This window comes from Glycine max, chromosome 2 (assembly GCF_000004515.6).
Source record: "Glycine max cultivar Williams 82 chromosome 2, Glycine_max_v4.0, whole genome shotgun sequence".
NCBI lineage: Eukaryota > Viridiplantae > Streptophyta > Magnoliopsida > Fabales > Fabaceae > Glycine > Glycine max.
In genome coordinates, this window is record NC_016089.4 from 11,393,612 (window position 1) to 11,415,540 (window position 21,929).

General features: G+C 34.3%; 3 protein-coding genes across 4 annotated transcripts; 2 read left to right on the forward strand and 1 right to left on the reverse strand.

Annotated features, from left to right (window-relative positions):
* Positions 1–840: 840 nt before the first annotated feature.
* Positions 841–5,907, forward strand: LOC100812680 (ninja-family protein AFP2). The gene is made up of 2 exons (XM_003520067.5): positions 841–2,270; positions 5,304–5,907. Exons 1-2 carry the CDS (start codon positions 1,457–1,459, stop codon positions 5,723–5,725), a joined length of 1,236 nt encoding a protein of 411 aa, XP_003520115.1. The 5' UTR covers positions 841–1,456; the 3' UTR covers positions 5,726–5,907.
* An 8,969-nt stretch (positions 5,908–14,876) lies between these two features.
* Positions 14,877–18,083, reverse strand: LOC100813220 (pentatricopeptide repeat-containing protein At2g22070). 2 transcript variants are annotated; one of them, XM_003520068.5, is made up of 2 exons: positions 15,561–18,083; positions 14,877–15,327 (listed from the first exon to the last, which is right to left on the reverse strand). In XM_003520068.5, exon 1 carries the CDS (start codon positions 17,985–17,987, stop codon positions 15,630–15,632), a length of 2,358 nt encoding a protein of 785 aa, XP_003520116.1. In that variant the 5' UTR covers positions 17,988–18,083; the 3' UTR covers positions 14,877–15,327; positions 15,561–15,629. The 2 variants fall into 2 exon arrangements, with proteins under 2 accessions (XP_003520116.1, XP_006574948.1); XM_006574885.4 differs by having other exon boundaries at positions 15,447–18,083.
* A 461-nt stretch (positions 18,084–18,544) lies between these two features.
* On the forward strand, positions 18,545–21,263 carry LOC113000398 (imidazoleglycerol-phosphate dehydratase, chloroplastic). The gene is made up of 4 exons (XM_026127015.2): positions 18,545–18,610; positions 19,392–19,475; positions 19,776–19,889; positions 20,550–21,263. Exons 1-4 carry the CDS (start codon positions 18,545–18,547, stop codon positions 20,661–20,663), a joined length of 378 nt encoding a protein of 125 aa, XP_025982800.1. The 3' UTR covers positions 20,664–21,263.
* Positions 21,264–21,929: the final 666 nt, after the last annotated feature.

Sequence of the window (21,929 nt, forward strand, 5' to 3'; positions counted from 1 at the left end):
ATAGCTAAGTTTTGGACGATTTATTAATTGAGTTCTTTATTGAAAAAATTATTAAATAATGATGGGGTACAGCTAACGAGTAAAAGAAACAACGTTGAGTTGAGTTCTGAGGCTCGCACATGGGTAGCAGTTGTAGTAGTAGAACTTGACGTATTGGAGAAAAGTTAGAACCGTATAGACCTAACAGGACGCGACATGACCCAACCCAAAGTCGCAACGCAACAATACCAGGACGAGGACGAGGACGAGGACAATTATAAATCAAGGTATTACTCATCAGTGTTTTCTTCTTCTTCTTAATCGCTTCATGATGTAGTAATCACCTAATATTTTAAAAACATTAGTTAAAAAATTAAAAATAAAATATTTATCATAAAAATTATAAAAGACATAAAAATAATTATGATCAACAACAACAGTCAATACAAATAATAATAACTTAACTTATGTTTTTTAATTAATTAATTCAATATTCAAATCCTTATCCATCTTTACATATATAATAAAGAAAAAAAATAGTCACTTTAGGTGTTTTAAAAAAATTAGTGACCATGTTCTAAATCAGCATTATTAACGTTAAAGCCACGCGTCCCTTTTTCCATCCCGGGATCTTGACCGACGCGTGGCGCCCCGTCCGCCCCCACCCTAAATTCGACACGTGTCCCCCCTCGACAGCGACCTCATCATCTGCGTAGTGAAAAATCGTGTCAATGTCGCCACGTGGAACCTACGCGCCTTTCCCTCGCGACACCCACTTGTCTCTTCTTCCTCATTCAACCCGTCACATCCCAGGGGCACTTTCGTCCTCGGATAAATATTATTATTCCTCTCTCACTTTCTCTCCTTTTTCCTCCTCTTTCAAACAAAACAGCAACTTTTTCTTCTCCTTCTCCTTCTTCCCCCATTTTTTCTCCTCACTCTCCTTCTTCTCCTCTGTTTCTCGTTCTTTCGTTTTCGTTTCTTCTCGCGGGTTTTTGTGAAGCCAAAGCGTGCAAGAAAGACAGAATCCGAGAGACCGATTTTGTTTTTTTTGCTGTTAATTGCTTCGTGGGGAGTGTGGAAATAAAAGGAGGAAAAAAAATTCATTAATATTCATATTCATTCGAATTAATTGCATTAATTTTGAGAGAAGAAGGAGAAACCAAAAAAGGAGCGGTTTTTGCGATCTGGGTGTGCGCTGTTTTTTGGCGTCATTCGATGATAAAGCATCATCACCACCACCGCCACCATCATCATCATCATCATCATCATCATCATCATCATCATCATGTTTCGTGTCATGGGTTTTGCTGATTTGAATCATCACCACTCGCCACCCCGCCAGGGCTTTGTTGTTTTGTGCAGCGCACGCGGCTTGTGTTGTGTGAGGAGCATGCGTTAGAAGTTAGAACAACAACAAGTGTTGTTACTTCACGATGTTCTATGTTGTTGTTTTGCTTTCGTGTAACGGGCATTGATGGAGGATTATAAGAACAGGCATAGTTATCAGCAACAGCAACAGAAACAAGAAGAAGAAGAAGAAGAGAAAAAAGTAGTGTGTGAGAAGATGGAGAGGTACCCTAGGGATTTGCTTCAAGGATTTTCCTTGAGTGGTGTTACTACTGTTAGGGATGGTAATAATAATAACAACAACATTAACAATAACATGATGCATCAACATCATCATCATCATGTTCTTCATCACCATCATGAGCAACAGCAACAGCAGCATGAGGTGGATGATGAAGAGGTTGAGTTGAACCTTGGTCTTTCTCTCGGTGGAAGATTTGGGGTGGACAAGAACGCCAAAAAAAAGAAGCTTTTGCGTTCTTCTTCTGTGGTGGGGACAATGCCTCTTTTCCGGGAGGACGATGCGGTGGCGCCGTCGGCGGCGGCGTTCCCGGCGCTCATGAGGACTTCGTCTCTGCCGACGGAGACTGAGGAGGAGTGGCGGAGGCGGAAAGAGATGCAGACGCTGCGTCGGATGGAAGCGAAAAGACGCCGGTCGGAGAAGCAGAGGGGATCCCGGGAGGTCGCCGGCGCCGGCGAGGAGGTGGAGGCAGGGAGGAGTGTGGCAATGGGATTCAATAAGTTCGGTTCTTCGGCGGAGGCGGCGGTGCCGCCGCCGCCGGGGTGGGGTGTGCCAGGAAAGCAAGTTGTTCTTGGTGATGTGATGGGGAAGGGAAAGGGGTTTCAAGGATTGTTTGGGCAACCATCTTCTCACGGCTCAGCTGATTCTCAAGGAGGAAGCTCTTCATCACTTTCTGAAATGGATAGCAAGGCTTTTCTTGGTAAAATTGCTATTATATTTTATGTCTATGAGTGTAGTACTATAGTTTAATTTTCTCTTGTTTTCAATATTAAGTTATACCATGGTTTTAAATTGCCGTCGCGGTTGCCTTGTGGTGAGTCAGAAAACCTTTATATTGGGGGGAAAATACGGTTAATGTGGTTGTGGTTGCGTTGCAGTGAGTCAAAATACCTTGACAGCAGCCGCAATTACAGTTGTGGAACACTATTTAAAACCATGAGTTTATACCTTTTTGTTTTAATTTGTTGCCTTGTGTGTTTGTTTTGGACTATTGTTTCTTGATGGAGATTGAGGTTGTGCTGCTTTGTGTGGTGGTGAGTGTGTTTTGACTGTGTGATTGTTGATGAGGGTATGTTCTGATGTGTACTTGTGATTTGTGTAGCTTTTTATCTGTGTGTCTTGCTTGTTTTAATGTCTCAATTGATTATGTGAATTGGTTGCTAACAAGGGTGATGAATAGTATAAAAGATTTGATTCTGTTGTCACTTGTTCCTTAAAGAGTACCTACGTGATTGTTACTTGTAGGGGGACTGAATATAGTTTGATTTTCAACCATCAACAGTGTTGTGTTATACATGTATTGAAGTTTACCCTACTGAAGTTGTTAACTTATCAATCTCTTCCCTTAATTTTTTTTTTTATTTCCTTATTTTTTATTTTGGTCACTGTATTTCTGAAAAGTTCGAATGGCTATACACTTGGGGCAATTTTCTTCCACCTTCCCTTTGGGTTTCTCATTGTTATGCATTAGTCCCTTTCTGTATTGAAAAGGATTATTATTTGTATGACAAACTGTGTGATTGTGAGGTTTTCTTTTTCACCTCTCACATGACAGTCACTTTTTATTCTGAATCTCTTGTAGTTTCTCTTGCACATGTTTGGTGGATAACATTGTTTGAAAAGTTAGATTCAAATTAATCATGACAGCAAAAGGGAAGAGAACTGTATTTAAGTAAACTGTGACATTCCTCTAACATTACGTTTTAGTGCAATTATGATTTTTAGAGTTAATTTACACAGCTTCCTCTAACAGCGTTGAACTGAGCTGTCATCACTAGTTGCTAGATGGGGACAGATAAATATATTACATGATCCTTTAGTCTACTTTATTCCCATTTTAAACTCTGGTCATTTAAAGTAATCAGTGAAACACCAAAGATTATTGATTACATTTCCTATTATTAACATATTTGGAACCACTTATTTACTTTTGAAGAAATAAACACTTGTTTTTTTAGAAACTTCTTGAAGATGGTAATGTAAAAGTGTTCATCATTTGTTAACAATAAATTGAACCAAACACACTGTCTGATGTTTGTTTCTAAGCACCTTTATATGTTCTGGTAAACTTAAATTTGGGTGGGAAAAAGAGTAATTCAATACTCTTTGTATTTTACCCATATCTTGGTACCTGAGAGGTACTCAATTTTGGATTATACATCCTGGCTCTGGTTTCTAGATGTCAAATCTCCTTATAATGCACACTTATTGAAAGTTGAATCATCCATACGCTGGATGATGTTATGGAATCTGAAGTTTGGCTAAATTTATGGAACTTATTACTTATTTCTTAAATTTTTGTATACCTGTGTCAATGCAAGAACATTTTTATGACAATGATACTACTTCTTGCTCTATTTTGGTTGTTCAGCTTTATGAGACAGTTCCAAATGTCATTCTAGTTTCCAGCAGATGGTTTGTGTTTGTGCATGCTCACTCATATTGCAAGATTACTGTAATATTGATTTGCCAGTCTTATTTGCAGCAGATTACTTTGTCATTTATCTCTTTATGTTTCCTCATTTGGTCTTTCATCTATGATAATATGGGCAAGGGGGGAGCCATGGATTGGGTTGGGTGGATTAGAAACCAGAACCATTGCAATCTTATTCCTGATTGCATTGTAGGCAACCATCACACTAGATATTGTAGGGTTTTTCTTTTTCCTTTATTGTTCTCCGGTTTTTTCTGAATCTCATCATCATTCATGGCTATTCTCTTAATCTATTTCACTTGACCTAAATAAATAGGACAGATTTTTCTCTGTGTGATAGTTGCAATAAAAGTATGTCTTGGTCTTGGCACATTTGATTGAGTTCTCATCTGAACACATATATTTGGTTTAACATTGTGATAATAGCTTCATTTATCAAAACACTCTTCAAAAACATTATGGTTTTACATATGTCAACTAACAACAAGCTAATGCTAGTGGATTATGTTGACATGCTTAGGACAGAAAATATCATTTAGGATCAATGACATGCTTTAGGCATAGCCACTGACACACACACACACACACACACACATATATATATGTCAACCTAGCCACATAAATATTCATCAATCCGTAGTAGTTCTTAACATTCTAATTTATTGCTATCATCCTTTGCTGATGGTATAGCAAGAATTTTGCTTTCATTGAATAACTGAAATTTCCTCTCCTGAAAGGATCTACTCCATGGCTTGACATTAAATTTCTTTTGAATCCCATGTGTGTGCATGCACTTGCATTAGAATAATTTGTTTTTGCTGGAATTGTGTGTTGGAAATACAATAAATATAGCTTGAGTGGAATGATCAAGAATGAACTTCACCTTTTTTTACTGTTTCTTAAGCTCATTCATTTACTTTCTAAATATTCACGGATTGGTGTTTAACACCTTCCATGGTATTACAAGGATTCTCGTGGTTCACCACTTATTGGAGAATAAAACAAGACATAAATTTAGAAAAGAGAAAGGATAAAAAAGGAAGTAGAAATTCGCTAGTCTTGGAGAAAATATACTCTTTCCTGCATTTGATTTCTATGTAGCTTTGTTTCTGTGCTGACATTTTGCTTGAAGCGTCAATGCCATTGGAATTTATTACTTTATAATGTTGAAGCATGTGTGCCTTTGGCTATAATGTAAGTTCTTTCAAAGATGGAATTTGTGGCTGTATATATTTTACAACTTGACTTAAGAAAAGAAAGATGATCCTATTTGGTTATGTTATTTGTTCTACACAACAGGATCAAGTAGCTGTGGTGAAGCAAAAAGCCCTATTAGTAATATATCAGCGCAAGAACAAAGCAGCCAGGATCCTGCGGGTTCAGGGGGAAAGACGAATGAGAATGTGACAAGAACTTCCAAAGCTGATCAGGGGGAGAATCCATCTAGGAAACACCATCCTTCCCAGAAAACAATGGGAAGACACATTGGGACAAACTCAATGGAAGACATGCCTTGTGTATTTACAAAAGGGGATGGTCCTAATGGAAGAAGAATTGAGGGTATTTTGTACAAATATGGTAAGGGGGAGGAAGTGAGGATCATGTGTGTGTGCCATGGAAACTTCCTCTCTCCGGCGGAGTTTGTTAAGCATGCTGGTGGCGGCGATGTTGCACACCCCCTTAGGCACATTGTTGTGAACCCTTCTGCTGCTCCCTTTTAGTGATGGAGTTTCCTTCTTTCCCCTTCAAACTCTAGGGGCTGTATTATAGGTTAACATTGAGGGAGTAAACATTAGTATGGCAGTTTCTTTTGTCTTTGTCTCCATTTTTGCTTAGCTCTTGAATGAAACAATATTTATATATAAATACATGCCTCCCTTCTCCAGAAGGGAGGAATTCCTCACTTCCTCATCTTCATCAGTTTTTTTAATTTTTTTTTTTTTTTTTTTGTGCCAAGGTGATTGTTGAAGACTGATTTTTTTGAGGAATAGATCACTGAGGTAGTAGGTTTTATTGTCTCTTCAAATAAAGTTTGGCAAAATGTATAAACTTGGGATTAAACCCTTGTTGGGGACATGTATAAACTATGGAAAAATGTAATTGGTTTGACATCTTTATTTGTAGCCATGGTAAAAAATTGCCTTGCATGTCCTAACAGGAACGTTAACCGTTTAACATAAATAATGGCTTAAAACAAACTTTTATAAGTTTTTTTTTTGCATTTTTAAGTATTTTACTTCTTATTCTAGCGTTTATTTTTCGATCGTTTTAAAATGTAAGAGTAAGATTATTTATTTTAATTCGTTTTTAATCATGTTGAATGTTAATATTTTGAGACAAGGATTTCCAATATAGCGTGCATTTGGAAGTGTGAGTAAAAGAATAAACATATTTTATGTTTATTATGTTTGTTGAAGTTTCTAAAAATGTATTAGCAGTATGTCAGTGATATTACTTATATTATGAAAAAAAATGTTTTAAGTATTAATTTAAAAATAAGATAAACTTTGGCTTTAGCCTTTTAAATTTTTATGAATTGATTTTTATAAATTTATTTTTAAAAAGTAATTCTTATCATGATGTGATGTAGTGCATGTTTAGTTATTCGTGATTCGTTGTAAAATTATGTTTGGATAAAAATAATTTTCTCAATTGATCAAGATCTTTGTTATATTTAAATATGTGTAATAATATTTTTAACTGTAAAGCTAAATTTTTCAAAATTAAAATTAATAATTTTTTTAAGAATTGATTTTCTATTTATTATATTTGAAGGAATTAACAAACATATAAAATAAAAACATAAACGATAAGTTTATTATTATCAGGTCATATCTGATAGTAAAATTTAAACGATTAGTTTAAATTATTTTTTTGAAAGAAATACATAAAGCCTTTGTTTTTCTTTCTAAAATAAAGTGTAGATTGCTAGTTTTACATGAAAATATAGTGGTTAGCAATTCTATTATATTTATTTATGTGCCTGTGATTTAATTCCACTTGTCTTTTATTTATATTTTTCAAAATAAAACTTCCAATATTTTAAAACAACTCAATGTAACAATTTTTAGAGTAATCGTAGTCATGTCAAACCTACATAGAACCATTGGTGTCCGAAATTTTATTTTGAGGGTAGAGGCAAATTTTAGTTCTTTTCTTTTCTTTTCATTTCAAAAGCAAACATGAAAAAGTTTTATACGTGTGCCCTTTCCCTCTACCCCTAGATATTAATCTTTTCGATGATACGAAAGTAACTTCTCATTATCAAGTTGTGCTGAGATCAAACTTTAAACGTTGGTTTTTAATTAATTACTTATCCGTTGGCTTGACACTGAAGTTGACAAGAGAGGTTAATATTGAGCACAGAAATTCATCTGTCGTATCTTCTCTTGGATCTGGTCATGATATTATTTACTACATTGACATACCTAAATAATATCTCAATCATATGGATTTGGAAAATCTAAAAGTTGGCATGCATTGTTTTGTGTTCTCTAATTCTTGTACTATTATTTTCTGAAGATGATAGTGATGTTTAATATGTTTATTAAACTACATAAGGTAACAAAATCAAAATGAACTTTCTAAAGTGGCTAAACATCATGCATCATATTTGTGTATGTGTGCTACTTGCTTTCCCTAAGGTCATCATCACCATCATTGGGTGTTTTTTTTTTCTTTTTTTGTATAATATAATGTAAGATAGAGACAGCTTTTTTCTTCCACAACAAAGGAAGCTTTTTTTTTCCTTTACAAGGGATGCTACCTAATTTCCAAGGTTAACATTAGGATGACACGATTTTAAGAAACTTTAAAAGGAAGGTGGGTTGGTATTTGTGCATGAATATCGGATAGAGCATCGATCCTTGCAAATCAAAACCTTTTACGCGTGTCATTTTTTCGCAAGCTAAACTTGTTGATTAAAAGGGAGAGGAATTAAAAAAAAAAGTTACTACTATTAATTAAACAAGGTACGAGCACTATATGGGTTGCTTTTGAGCTGTTTGACTCAATTGGACAAAAAGACTCATCAAGTTGATCATTTTTTAATTTAAAATAATAATCTATTTGTTAAATTATGTAAACGTAAAAAAAATAAAAATTAATATATAAATGAGACCATCTATGCTCAAAAGAACATTTTATCTATGCTTCTTCTGATTTATACAGATACAAATAGGATATATCAACGCAAGAAAAGTCACAGTTAGTCATTACGTTTGCTTAAATTCATTGATATAGATATTTTCAAACGAAAATAGATACTACAAATCTAAATTAGTATAGTCAGAGAAAATCTAATTAAATTAAGGTTTAGATGTTTTTGGTCTCTGATAAATATTTATTTTTTTATTTAGTTTCTAATAAATTTTTACTTTATGATGGATCCTTAATATTTAAAAAGTTTTGTTTAAGATTTCTATCGTTGCTTACGTGATCGTTAACTGACCACACAAGCATGCCACATGTAGTGTCACATCTGACTTTTGTTTGACTGAGATTACACGTAGGATTTTTTTTATAAAAAAAAAAGAAATAAAAACAACGTTGTTAAGTTTCCAAATCACCCCATCAGTCCCCGACCAACTCCTCCACCAGGTCCACACAACCGCTTTTACTTCTCCAAAACCCCCCAAACCTCCCTTGAAACCCCACGGCAACAACACAACAATTAACACTAACTCACTTTCTTTTGTTTCCTTCTCTTGAACCGTGACCCCCATGGCGACAACAAATCTCCTTCTCTTAAAAATCACTCACGGACCCCAAAGAAAACCCTCATCTTTGTTTTCATCCTTTTCTTCTCTTCTCTTCACCTACGACACATAAGTGGGTTTGAGGGCCAAGTGTGAGAGAGAGATTGGGAGAGAAGTGAGGTTTCAGAGTTTGAGAGTTGGAGGAAGTTGGTGGTGGCGGCTGGTGATGGCGTGAGCACTGGCTGGTGGCGGTGCGACTAGCAACGCCAGTGGTGGTCGGTGGCTAGGTTGGTGGTGACCCTTGAGAAGGGAGAACAAAGAGGAGACAACCACAGAAGCAAGGGTTTGCAGAAAGAGCTCCCGACTATGAAACATCGACGACAAGTCCCCGCATTGTTACCACACTCAATTTTTTGTGCTCTACGCAATGGACCGAGCGGAATCACGTTTTGGGGTAAGTTTTGTCGACCCTCTTCTACCCACAAAACTGTTTTGATGTGTTCTTTTAGAAACCTTATCTATGTGAATTTCTTGAGTTGTGAGTTGGCTTGGTTTGATTTAAAAATGTAAAGTTGATTGAAAGGTCATGAAAATCGTTGGTGAGGACCCGTTCACCTCTGATCTTCACGAGTGAGGAAGTCATAGTGACAGATCCACAAGGAAGGTATAGAAGAAAGTATAGTGGGTTGTGTGAAAATGCAGAGGAATGTTGAAGAATGATTATGTGATGCCAAAGGAGACCAAGGAAAATAGAGAAACAAAAAGATTGAAACCACACAATAAAATGACATTGTCTTTTACTTCTTTTTTTTTATTTAAAAAAAACAATCTTGCGTGTAATCTCAGTTAGATAAAAATCACATGTGGTCGGTTAACGTCCATGTAAGCAAATAACAGATTCTGACTAATGATAGAAATCTCGGACAAAAATTTTCAAATATTAGGTATCCATCACGAAGAAAAATTTTATTAGAGATCAAACACAAAAAACTAATATTTATTAAGGAGTAAAAATATATTTAAGCCTTAAATTAATACAAGAAAATTCTAGTGATACTGATAATTAATGTATATTATATTGCACTCGTTAAAGTCTATATTAATTAGCATTTTAACTTTAATTAGACAAAGTCTATTTTATTTTACAAAGGATATTGTGTATTATATATCTCTAACCAAGATGTTATTATTATTAGGAGTAGGTAAGCGGGCCAGCCCGCCCCGCGTAAGGCTCGCCCGCATTAGCAGCGGACCGGGCCAGTCTGCCCCGCTTCTTACACGGACCAAATAAATTGGTCCGTCCCCGCCCCGCGGGTCAAACGGACGAGCCTAATTTTAAAAGAATTTCAATTTTAATAAAAATATAATACAATAAAATTAAGTTCAATACAAATGTAAATAAAATCTCAATAATTAGTCAATTACATCAATAAAATAAATAATGTCTTAACAAAAGAAAATCCAAACAATAAATCTAAAATATTAAATTTAAACATCTCCAACAACAAATGATTCCATATTTGAAGTAGTTTGAGTCTTCTCCATCTCTTATGTGAGCTATTTTTTATAATAAAAATATATTAAAATATCTTTAAAAATATTTATTTAACAATTATTTGTGGCTTAAATGATAAGAATTGATATTTTTATTATTTATAGTTTGCATATATGAAAAAGATAGATAAAAAGAGAAAAAGATCGAGAAAATATCAAAAGAAAGATTTTTAGCATACTATCACTTATCTTTTTTATCTTAATCTTTTGTTTCTATTATCTTTTATTTATCTTATCTTATCTTTTTTTATCTTTATCATCTTTTAATTTAAATCTTTTATTTTTATCTTTAAATATTTATCTTATCTAATATATTTTTATCTGTTGTTTTAAAAGAAAAGTTTAAAGTAAAAAAGAGAAAATCAAACCTACTTAATTGGGTCAAGGTCAAATAAATCAAATCTAATGCGAATTGCGGGCAACCCGCGGACCTCGCGGGTCAAACTCGCATAGTCCGTGGGTTAGGCGGGGCGGGCCAAAAAATATGACATAACCAATGACCGTTTAAAAAAATTTGTCCGTAACCCGCGCATACTGCGAATCCCACGGACCAGTACATGGACCTAGACCTGTTTACCCACCCCTAATTATTATAAGAGTTTTCAAATTCAAATATTTTCCTAATGAAAACTTTCTTCGAGCTAGCTTGGGCCAAAATTCAAGTTTCACATCACGTAGCATCTATTCTTCTCGGACATTGGTTAAACAAGGCACTAGATAGTGTTTGGGGAATGGTTCAAAAATAATGCATGGAAGGATTCTTGGCTTTGTTGCAAAGATAACCCTTACATTCAGTCCCCAACCTTGGAAGGCTTCGAAGACCTTCGAGTTTGTGAGCTCATTGATCCTTTAGCCAGAAATTGGAGGGAAGATATTATTCATGATGTTTTCAATGGTAGAGACAACAAGTTGCTGTAATTACAAACAGCTGCAACTCAGGGATCCCCCTCATACATGAAGCCGAGGCTACAACTCTCCTCTCAGCCATCAATTAGGCCACAAATCTGAACCTCCACAATATAGTCTTTGAGACGGACTGCAAATATGTGTATGACAACATGCTTTCCACCACTAGTGCCACTATAGAGTCTGGATTTATCGTTGTTTCATGTAAATAGAAACTGAGATCAACTCAGAACTCATCTTTGAGTTTAGTCCGCAGACAACCCAATATAATCACTTAATCGTTAGCTCGAGCATCTAGATTCTATGCCAGTCTGCATTCGTTTCATAATTATTCATGATTGTATTAGTGTTGCCATTTTTAATGGTACGAGATAATCGTATTGCCTTAAAAAAAAGTAACTCTCGTTAGAGTCTGTGCGCTTGCATAGGTATAAAACAATGACAAAGTAACCCTTATGTGTGTGTTTTAAATTAATCCAAGAGCTGCATCTAAGTCCAAGAGCTATAAAAATAGTAACATTTCACACACAAGTTAGAAACCAAGTATTTTTTTTTTTAACCCTAAGCCTCCTTAGGATTTCTCTCATACATAAAAGTTGTTAAGGTAACTCACTTAAGTGAGAGTTTGAAATGATGGACACTCACAATCTCTTTACCAAGAGCTATATGAAAATGAGAGTATATTAAAAACTATGAAATGATTGGTTTGATTCATTTATTGTTTATTTTCTTGAACATTGATGTCTTATATATAGATTTGAGAAATAATTTATTGAAAGATAACAATTTTTCCATTCTTATATGCATTTAATGTAAATATTATTTCTTCATGTCTTTATATGGAGTGGATATGTTTTTTTGAAGAGAGAGACAAAAATCTTTTATTAACTTAACAAAATTCTTTTATGTCTTTCTCTTTTGTCTTGCAATGGTGTCAACTTATCAAAATAAATAAGTTGACTTCTTATTTTGATAAGCTTGAAATGTATCGAGAACATATACTTTGTCTTTTTGTCATTAAATACTTTTGTTTTTGCTTTTGAAATTTGGTATATATAACTTAGACAATTTTAAAGACAAAAATGCTTTTTTAAATATAGTCCATTTTACGAATAAAAAAACATAGTCTATTTTGAAAAGATATGTGAAAGTATTGTAAAAATTACTTTAAAAAATAATGAATCATTCAGAGAGAACATTTCTTATGAAAAAAAGATTGTGCTGGGGTGCTAACAAAGGTTGATCCAATTGATAAGGATCAAACTGATATCCCATAGGGATGAGTTCAAATCTATTGCTAATGTGAGGAATTTGTTGGTAGATGATTTATAAATATTTTTATAAATGCTCGTTGGGCCTTGAGATATGTCTTAATTCTGATGAATTCTCAAAACTCAACTCAGCTAAACTTTTCCCATCCTAAAAGAAGGATTGTCCACAGGAAATATTTATGCAAAAGCATGTCCTCTATTGGACTCACCATATAAAAAACTTAGACACAAGACATTTCTGTTCAAATTAAAGAAAGACTTTGGACTGATAAAAAGTAAAAGCATTGATTTTTATAAAATATATAGGTTCAAATATATTTTTGGTCCTTGATATATACCCAACTTTTACATTTGATCCCTGATAAATTATTCATTCGAATCGGGTCCTTAGTATTTGAAAAGTTTTGTCTGAGATCCTTGTCGTTAATCTAGATTCATTAATTGTTTACGTGGTTATTAACCGGACACATGTTGGCATGCGACATGTAATGTCACATGTGTACTCGTTGATTGAGTGATATTACACAAGGAAACCATTTTTTTTTCAAAATCTTTCATTGACAGCGTGAACTTACATATCTAACGGCACATAGTGGAGGTCCTTAACATGGCAATGAGTACATGTGACATCACACGTCGCATGCCAACGTGTCCGGTTAATGATCATGTAAGCAGTTAATAAATCCCGAGGCAAGGATCTCAAACAATTTTTTTCAAATATTAAGGACCCGATTTGAGGAAAAAATTTATTAGGTACCAAATGCAAAAGTTGAATATATATCAGGGATAGAAAACACATCTAAACCAAAAATAAATCAAAAAAGTTTCTAAAAATGCAAGTCATTAAAGCTTCTAAAAATCAATATATATTCAAAATGGAAACTAAAATTAATCTTATGTATTTATAATATGGTTCACCTAATGCAAAAAATAGTGAGAAATTTGCTCTTATATTACTAATTAAAATGCAAAAAATCATTTAATCATTTATCAGTTGCATGTATATTAATTCGAATTTGAATTTATTCAGACTTATTATTAAAAATCAATTGAAATTAGACAAATTGTCATAAATTTAGTATCAATTTTTTTTTCGTAAATATATCTTCTCTCTTCTACTTTTTTCGATCTACACTACTTTGCAATTTAATTCTCAATATATATTACTTGGGACTTTCTCTCTCCTTTTGTTTTTTTAATTTAAAATATTATAAAATATAATTATTATATTATATAATTTTTTAATTGGTTTTAAAATTACTTATTGATTAAATTAAATTTTATAATTTTGTTTTTTAATTTTTAAAAGAAAATGAACTCTTTGAAATTTTATGTCTATTGCATAAGATAGATGTATCAATTATTTTTTGCTGTGTTTTTTAGTTTATTTTAATACTAATAACTAATTTTCTTATTTTTTTAATTAACAAACATAAAAAGATATCAACAACACATTAATTTAACTACAAAAGTACATACAAAGTAACTAAAAAAATTATACTCTAATTTTATCCAATTTTTTTATTTTTCTTTATTTGTATATTTTTTCTTTAAAAAAATTAAAAAATAAAATTAAAAAATTTAATTTAATAAATAAGTAATTTTAAAACCAATTAAAAAAATTATATAATATAATATTTATGTTTTATAATATTTTAAATTAAAAATAAACAAAAAGGAGAGAGAAAGTTACAGTAGTGTATATTTGGAATTAATGTAAAGTAGTGTAGATTAAGAAAAAACAGGAAAGAGAAGGTGTATTCATATGAAAAAAAAACCTTTAGGATGAGTTAATTTAATTTTAATTTCATAAATAAGTAAAATTAATTTTGGATTAATTTTTGTTCTAAATATATTAATAAGACATAAATGTATTATTTTGATTGATTGATTGATTTTCAAAATATATTAATTTGAATTTGAATTTGGTTTGTAAATGAACCAAACAGGCCGCTACGAAGCACTAGCTAGAGAAACAATCTTGCTCCGCATTGTGGAATATTAACCTGTTTTTAGATTTGTAATTTATTAAAAATATCCACTAATCTTTATATACCTTAATCTTATGGTAAGCTAAAGCCTGCGCTTAGAGTAGAACTTGATGTCAATCTTGGGTAAATGCTTGGAGGAAGAGGCATCTTCTGCATTTACAAGGAAAATAAAAGGATCAGCTGCTGTTTTATATGCAGATTTCTTTGTTATCTTTTATGTTGTGGAAAATTGCAGATAAATGCAGTCACAATTGACAATTGCTGTCGCGTAACTCTAAATCGCGATTCTAGACAGGCATTTTAAAACCTAGATTAAAAAAAGCCAATCCACTAAAAATTTATAGTTTCCTATGACACCTATGTTTTTGTAGGCTCATGTTTTATGCTTGTTAAGAACCAAGGTAACTCTCCTAGCTTTCGAGGTCTAGGCACCTCCAGAATTAAAGGGAGAAATGGGAAAATTCTTGTATTATTGCTTATCAATTAGATACATTGCCCTGCTTTATATAGACTCGTTTTCTGCTACTAACAATTCTAATGGATTCTTGTGGCATATTGCCTTGGAGAAAAAAACAAAAACAAAAGGAATATGCTTCCTAATGGACTGGTGCCACCTCAGCAGACAAAGGGGGAATTGCTACGTTGCTGCAATTGCTGAGCACCACTCTTGCCAGCTACTATTTTTCCACAAAATCCTTGAGGTATTGAGGTTTAACAATTTCCCTTTTTGGCCTTGAAGCTTTTTCCTTGCTCGACCCTGTTTCTAGCTTGAATTCTGCTTCCTGAGTTGTTTCTGTGTTTGGTCCTATTTCTTGCTCACCATGCTCTGTGTTGCTTCGGGTTGAGTCTTTGATTGTAACAATGCTCCTCGAAATGCTCTTACGATTGTTGTAGAGCAACTTTCCTGCAGGCCGACAAAGCAGAAAAAATAAATTGCCTACTCAACAGTAGTAGAATACCGTTACCACTTCCAGACTAAGTCAGCACCAGTCAATATGAACGGGTTATCACTTATATAAATACCTAGAAGTTAGAACCTTCGCAGACTAGCCTAAGAGGGTTCACTGAGTTATCTGAAGTGATTGATTTAAATCCAACGTTGCTGAACATGTCCAATTTGGTAATATGAGACTTCACCTGCAAGCTTGATTGACTCAATCATTCTTCCACTCATTCCCTTTAAGACATGAAATCCACCTGTTTCTTCTACCAGTAATCCTGACAGGAGCAAGAACCATCCTTAAAATGATGAAAACGCGTTGCATCTCTTACTATAATTTCTCTTTCCACAAGCAAAGAGATATATCTTATGGCAGAATGACAGTCATTACAGACTCTAAGGTTCTTCATGATCCTCACTGTAGTATGCTTTGGTGTATTTATTAATGCAAATGCAATGGCGAGTTTTTCACTATGATGTCTAAGGATCTGTTCTTTCACTTCTTGCTCTAGGTCATGCAATACAGAATTGGTGTCAGGAATAAAGCCCATTTTCTTTATCTCCTTCCATATTTTGGAAATCATACAGTAGATTGCATCTCTTTGCGGGTGAAGAGCATCCTCAACCCCAAAAATATGGACTTTGTTCTTGATTTGAACCCAACTGAATCCTTGTTCTTTCTTTACTGCTTTGTCCTTCATTGACTTCCTAACCTTAGCAGCATCCTCCCATTTACCACAGGCTGAAAGTGTATTAGCAAGCGCTAAGTAAGCCCCACTATTATTAGGATCAATAAGAAGCAATTTTTCAGCAGCCACTTTAGCCAAATCAACATATTTATGAACCCTACACGAAGACAAAAGCGAACCCCAAGCTACAACATCTGGTTCAATAGGCATATTTCTAATAAAATTATATGCTTCTTCAAGCAATCCAGCACGTCCAAGCAGGTCAATCATGCATGCATAGTGGCTAGAAGTGGGTTCAATGTTATGAACATTTTTCATCAAATTAAAGTAACTTTTACCCTGTTCTACCAATCCCACATGCGTGCAAGCAGACAACACACCAACATAAGTAATGTGATCAGGCTTTAGGTTAATTCTCAGCATCTTTTCAAACAGTTCTATGGCCTCATTTCCAAGACCATGTTGAGCTAGAGATAAAATCATGGAAGTCCAAGTCAATGTATCCCTGTAGGAGCATATGTGATTGAATATTTTTCTAGCATCTTTGATGCTACCAGATCTTGAGTACATGGTAATCAAAGCATTACCCACAGAAACTGATGATACTTCTTCCAATCTTATGGCAACTGCATGAAGCTGCTTACCGTGATCCAGAGAAGCCAAACTTGAAATGACACTTAATACCGCTGCCAGGGTATAGTTGTTTGGCTTTGGACCTTCTCTAATCATTAACCTAAACAGCACCAAAGCATCACTAATTAAGCCATTCTGTGCATAACCAACAATCATGGCAGTCCAGGCAACTACATCACGGTGCTTCAATGAATCAAATATGGCTCTTGCAGGGTCTATATCCCCAATTTTGAAATAGCCATCCAACAGTGACGTGAATGCTATAACATTAAGACTTGGAGTACCGGTTATTTCTACAATCCTATGAGCAACTTCAACAGCACCCGATTTCGCATACATTGAGATCAGGGCATTCCCCACTGCCCCAGCGATGTCAACATCGGCTCTTACAATATGTGCATGGATTTGTTTCCCAAGTTTCAAGCTTTCCCGATTGGCACAAGCTGACAGAACACTTCCCAAGGTGAACTTATCTGGCTTCAAAGACGAACTCTTAAGCATAAAAGAAAATGTTTCCAAGGCTCTGATGTCATATCCCTGATGACAGTACCCAGTGATGATGGAATTCCAAGAGACAATATCCGGGTCAGTCATTTGATCAAAGAGTGCAAGTGCAAGGTCAAATTGACAAAACTGCATATGCATAGAAATCATAGTATTCCAAGTAGATGTATCCTTCAGCCTCATCCGGTCAAAAACAACCTTTGCCATAACAGAATCACCACACTTTGCATACATGTTAAGCAGTGAGTTTGCCACGGGAACAACCCCGGATTGCCCCAGTTTTACGACAAAGGAATGAACCTTCTTTCCAACATCCAGAGCCTGAGCTGCAGCACATGAGGCAAGAACATTGGTAAACGTGAACTGGGTCGGCGAAATTCCAGAGGAAACCATTCGGAGAAACGCGTGAACAGCGCTTTTGAAAAGACCCAAGTGGTTATACCCCACTATCATGGTGGTCCAGGACACAGAATCTGGTTGGGGAATTTCATCAAACACTCGGCGCGCGGAGTCCAAGTTGCCAGCCTTGGCATGCGCGGAGAGAATGGTGTTCCATGAGAAGGTGGTCTTAAGGGGCATTTCATCGAACAGGCGATGGGCGTCAGAGGAGGAGCCGGTTTTGACGTAGAGGTTGAGGAGGTTGTTTGTGAGGAAGACGCCGAGGTAGCGAAGGCCGTGTTTGATGATTCGAGCGTGAATGCATCTTCCGATGAATGGGTCTCGTGATTTGATTGCAGATTGGAGAAGGTGCACGCATGCATCGGAATGGGAGGGAGGGTTTGGGGTTGGTGTTAGCATCAACACAAGCACGGTGCAGTGTCTGTTCACTCTGTTGTAATCTCGTAGTCGTAGTTAACAGAATTGCATAACTAAAACGTTTAGAGAAAACTATAGGGACTAAGGAGTCTTTTACTAAAATTTAAAATTACACTAACTAAACCTTAAATTCAAGGATTAATTAAGTTTTAGTTGATTGCTAAAGAATTTGTCAATATTAAAAATAATCTTTGTCATTAATGTCACGGATATGTTATGTCTATGTTGCAATTTGTTTTTAAATTAAATAATTAGTCTCTTTTTTTTTCATACATGTGTATAGCCATTGATTCTAAAGTGGCTGTAGTTTTGCTTGTTTGATTATCTGGACTTGTAAAACTTGTTATTTCAAATAGTTGTTGTATTATGTCTTTTCCAATTTCCTATATAATACATGCAAAAATAACAAAACTGAGTTGTTAGATTTATTATGTTTTAACCTTATTATAGACTCTTCATTTTTGTTTAACGAGTGTATAAAAGAACAACTATTATACCTTACATTAGGCTAGTGGCTACAATTGTGGTTATATTTATTGATGGCCGCAAAGTTGGAGGATAGTAAGCATAAGTTGCAGATATGGTTGATAAATGATTCTCTAACGGTAAGCAGAGACTTGATAACTATGCAGGATTCTTATGTATCAGGATGATTAAAACAGTTAATTAGTATAATTTTTTTCTCTGTATAATTAATTGGAGTATTATACAATGAATAATCCTCTGTACACTAGATCTTAGCTTTAGTAAAAGCCATCCAACATGAAAATACATATTATTCCATCAAATTTCTTGCTATAATAGAATAATGAGCACCGTAATGTGAAATGAAAGAGATGAAAGGCTAGGGGGATACGATACGAGAAGAAATATGGGGTCTAACTCAACCCTAAAAGTTAACTCATAGGGTGAGGGTTGTCCTCACCTTATAAACTCTATCTTGAAACTATCTCTAGTCAAAGTGAGATTTGAGTTTTTTTCTAATTCACCCCCTTATGTCTAACACTTTTTGAACTTGGTGCGTCGTCTTTTTAAATGGATCTAGGATAGACTCTAATACTAAGAATAAATTTGGACCTAACTCAACCCTAAAAGCTAGTTCATAGAGTGAGGATTGCCCTCACTTATATACTCTATCTGAGACTATCTCTAACCAATGTAAGACTTTGGTTTTTTTCTAATTATATAAACTTTAGAGTTTCAACTTGTCTAGGAAAGAATATATCTCCTTGGAAAGATTTGCATTGTCAGAACCTGATCATAAATCTGGAGTCTTTTGTTTTTTGCTTTGTATCTTGAAAACTTAACATTAAAGGTTACTAAGGATATAAAATTATTCAATTGAGATAATAGTTATGGAAACTAAACTTGGTTGTGATTTTTCAGCAACTTGCTTCACATGGGCTGTTCGATGTACACGTAAAGGCTACAGGTGATGTACATATTGATGATCATCACACAAATGAAGACGTTCCCTTGCTATTGGAACAGTATGTAAACCATTACATGAGTTGATTCTTTCGTTTCTTTTGGTTTTCTATATTACAATTGCTCCTTGAAACTCAAATGTGCTTCATTATCTTGCATTGGAGATTGATGTGCAAGTGATATCTTTATAATTCACCTTTTCCTTTCTACACACAATGGCATCTAAGTAATTGCTGATAATTTTAACGATTATAATGCCAATTCTAATCTTATAGCTACAGGGATAATTACACTAGTCGTTAATAAATTTGCATTTATCTACTATCCTGTTAAAACTAAGAGGTTTCATTACTACATCTTCAGGCTTTGCTGCAGGCTCTTGGTGATAGGAAGGGTATTAACCGGGTTGGTAACTTCTCTGCTCCACTTGATGAAGCATTAATACATGTTTCACTGGTAATTTGCATACTGTTTGTAGTAATAATCAATTATTTTTACTGTTAACATGTATGTTGTGGGAAAGTGTGATTTGTGATTTGTTCTTGCTTATAAACACGTTTGAACTTTTTGTATTTGTAACCTTGATAGTTCTATGCTGTCATATTGGTAATGTGCATCAAGGAATTCAAACTACTCGTAAAGTTTGGTTACTTCGGACAAAGGGGCACCACACATATGAGCTTGTGCTGAGGCTCATTCATTAATTAGCTCTAGAAGTACTTGTACTGTGTACACAATGCTTCTGGATTATTAGAAAGTTCTGGTGTCCAATCTTATCACTTTTTATAAGCTTATTTTCCCACTATAAATCTTTTATATACTTAATTACTTTAGGATATCTTTCCTCCCTTACTGTTCAGATTCCCAGATATCAACAGTTAGCTATGGTAGAGCATCACATCAGTAGTTAGTTAGAGTGGTTAGAAGGACGGAAGTTTTAGCTTAAATAGGAGTGGCAGTAGAAGGAAATGTCATCCAGATTTCTTGACATTGGAGGAAAATCCTTGGAGGAGAGATCTTTATCTTTCTGTTCATCTTTTTTTTAGTCAAGCAATCAAATTTCTCTTATTTTCTCTCTACTTCCATTATGGGTTCCTCGCTCACTTACTTTCTCAGGATTTGTCTGGCCGACCACATCTAAGTTATAATTTGGAGATACCCAGGGTTGGGACATATGATCGGGTAGTTTATGCATGTTTAATTACTTCATTGAAGTTGAAAATTTTGTAGCATTTCTTCGAATCCTTGGTGAACACGTCTGGTATGACACTTCACATTTGGCAGGCAGGTATTAATACATAGAACTTAGGTCATAATCAGTTATTAAGTCATTAAATCTGTAAATATATTTGTGCATATCATTATGAAAGAAACTGAATGTTTATAGATGTTTTTTATCACGGGTTCTTTGATGTAATCCTATAGCCACATAGGTTAGAAAATTTGAGATATTGTTACTACGTTCTTCATGCATTGACACATGATTGACTACATAATCCAACTTAAGTCTTTATATCCCAATTTTGAAAACCTTTTAACAGAATATATAGAGCACAGCTTGCTGAAAAAAATTCTCATCGTATTATTGAGGCCAGGCAAACATTCAAAGCTTTTGTCAAGGCTCTACGACAAGCAACATAGTGTGATCCAGGTGGTGGGACTGTACCAAGTTATGGACCTTCATGGCTCCACAACCTCAGTCCTGAGATGAAAATATTTTTTTTAGTGTTTTTTTGTATATTTTTAAATAAAAAAGTGAGATTACATCCTGTTATCCTAAGAATGTAAGATTTTTTAGTGCTTCAGGGGCCATCAAATATTGTATCCTGTTTTCACTCATCAAATATTATTTTTATGTCATATAAAATTATAATATAAATATATTTATGTCGTTACATCTTATTTAATGATGTTATTTAAAAAAAGGATAAAAATACAATTATTTTATTAATTTTAAGATGATAACTTATTTAAAATAAATTAAAATATGGAGTGATGATTATTTTAAAGTATATAATTATCAAATTCTAGTTATAACTAAGTAACACCAATTAGCCAAAACTAGCAAGAAAAGAGGAAGGATCAAAAGGAAGTAGAAATTGGCTAGTCTTGGAGCAAATATACTCTTTCCAGCATTTGATTTCTATGTAGCTTTGTTTCTGCGCTGATCTTTAGTTTGAGCATCAATGCAATGGAATTTGTTACTTTATGATGTTGGATAATATTATGTGACTAGCTGAGGTGGAGAATCCATCCAGGAAACCTCATTCTTCCCAAAAAAATAAATAATGGGAAGGCAAATTGGGACAAACTCAATGGAAGACATGCCTTGTGTATTTACAAAAGGAGATGGTCTTAATGGAAGAAGAATTGAGGGTATCTTGTACAAATATGGTAAGAGGGAGGAAGTGAGGATCATGTGTGTGTGCCATGAAATACCCGTGTGTACAAATAAACTCATATTATCTCTGTTGTTGGTGGAACCTAATTCGATGA

Excerpts from the sequence above, each read along its gene's own strand:
- LOC100813220 (XM_003520068.5), bottom strand. The coding sequence starts at position 17,987 with ATGCTAACACCAACCCCAAACCCTCCCTCCCATTCCGATGCATGCGTG.
- LOC100812680 (XM_003520067.5), top strand. The coding sequence starts at position 1,457 with ATGGAGGATTATAAGAACAGGCATAGTTATCAGCAACAGCAACAGAAA. Across the intron at positions 2,271-5,303 it reads GGATAGCAAGGCTTTTCTTG|GATCAAGTAGCTGTGGTGAA; the intron begins GTAAAATTGCTA and ends TCTACACAACAG.
- LOC113000398 (XM_026127015.2), top strand. The coding sequence starts at position 18,545 with ATGGCCGCAAAGTTGGAGGATAGTAAGCATAAGTTGCAGATATGGTTG. Across the intron at positions 19,476-19,775 it reads ATCATCACACAAATGAAGAC|GTTTCATTACTACATCTTCA; the intron begins GTTCCCTTGCTA and ends TAAAACTAAGAG. Across the intron at positions 19,890-20,549 it reads CATTAATACATGTTTCACTG|GATTTGTCTGGCCGACCACA; the intron begins GTAATTTGCATA and ends TTACTTTCTCAG.